At 34.0% G+C, this 1,234-nt stretch overlaps 1 protein-coding gene across 1 annotated transcript in view; it reads right to left on the bottom strand.

Annotated features, from left to right (window-relative positions):
• Nucleotides 1-1,234, bottom strand: part of LOC110413050 (putative peptide/nitrate transporter At3g43790) — a gene marked incomplete at its 3' end in the record, with an annotated part of 4,167 nt that overhangs the window by 789 nt on the left and 2,144 nt on the right. Inside the window, exons 8-11 of the mRNA XM_021423773.2 lie at nucleotides 1,220-1,234; nucleotides 1,075-1,124; nucleotides 914-989; nucleotides 2-210 (exon numbers count right to left, since the gene is read on the bottom strand). The exon at nucleotides 1,220-1,234 is cut by the window's right edge and continues 48 nt beyond it. Of these exons, the coding sequence (XP_021279448.1) occupies nucleotides 2-210; nucleotides 914-989; nucleotides 1,075-1,124; nucleotides 1,220-1,234 (350 nt within the window). The remainder of the gene's footprint in view (nucleotide 1; nucleotides 211-913; nucleotides 990-1,074; nucleotides 1,125-1,219) is intronic.

The raw sequence follows: 1,234 nt of genomic DNA, 5'->3' as shown, positions 1-1,234 counted from the left end.
AGAGTAAGCCATCTCTTGAAGTGAGAAAACACAGTATACAATGATCGTAGACATTAGTGGCCAATTTTTTAAGAGATTTAGCTTATGAGTCTGTCTCTCTTCAAGTTCTACGATGTTGTTCTTCCGACCAGATTCATTTAAACAAGGCTCTGACATATCATATGGATCATTTTTTTGATTTCCCTTTCCACCATGCCTGTGTAACGTCTCCTGCATAAGTATTTGTGTCACCACAAAAGAGAGGGAAATAACCAATAGAAATGCTGGTAGCAGTAATCTAAAAACAATCCTTTTGCGATAAAACACCCAGTCACCTAGATAGAAAGCACATGCCACAAACAGACTAAAATTGTCTAGATGCAAAATGCAATAAATAAATTTGAAAGAATCAATCATTATACATAAATTGGACAAATGCATATGATTTGAGGTAGTAAAGAACCATTCAATGACAAATCAATTGCAGACTGAAAGATAGAAAACCAACTTAATCTTATTGCCAAGGAAAGGAAGCAAGAGGATTTTTCTTTTCCTTTATTTTATAACAAAATTCAAAGTATCTTTGGTATGCCATGATGTGGAGAAGTTTGAGCAGAAGCTCCTTGATTCAACTGCATAAACCTCATATTATGAATTTCCAGTATAATATTGTGGCACAGTTTTAAATTATCTCTATCAAGTCTCATTTTTACAAGTTCAATCAATATGTGGATGTAACCTTGCTGAACCTGTTTCTGTGATATCCAGATATCCACAGTTCAAAACTATAGAACAATGTATTAATTGATTAAGTAATGATGAATTTTTATTGCAATTACCATATCCAAATCCACAGTAGATAAACAGTGGCTGATACCATTTCTAGGGGATTACTAGAAAAAGAAAAAGATGATTAAATAAGTTTGACACTTACAGGAAGCCATCTACAAGCAATAACAACTCCAACAGAATAAACTGATATTATCAGGCATGGTAAGAAGTAGGGAAATCTGCAATCAAATACATGTAAAAACATCACCACAAGAAAGATAAAGGGAAAATATAACATATTGATACTAAGGCAACACAGACTACCTCCCAAAAATGGAGCTCTTGGTGAATACGTTTGGATATTTCTCTGCAGGCTAAGGCCATGCATGAATCAATAAAAATATGGTTAGCAGGCAAGATAAATTTCTTAAGTACCTGTGCAAAGAGTTGAATAATGGAATGTCTCTACCTGTGCAAAGAAACC

This window comes from Theobroma umbraticum, unplaced genomic scaffold (assembly GCF_002168275.2).
Source record: "Theobroma umbraticum cultivar Fairchild unplaced genomic scaffold, ASM216827v3 scaffold_95.0, whole genome shotgun sequence".
NCBI lineage: Eukaryota > Viridiplantae > Streptophyta > Magnoliopsida > Malvales > Malvaceae > Theobroma > Theobroma umbraticum.
The sequence above is the reverse complement of the archived record's forward strand: the minus strand, read 5'-3'. Positions and strand labels throughout refer to the sequence as shown.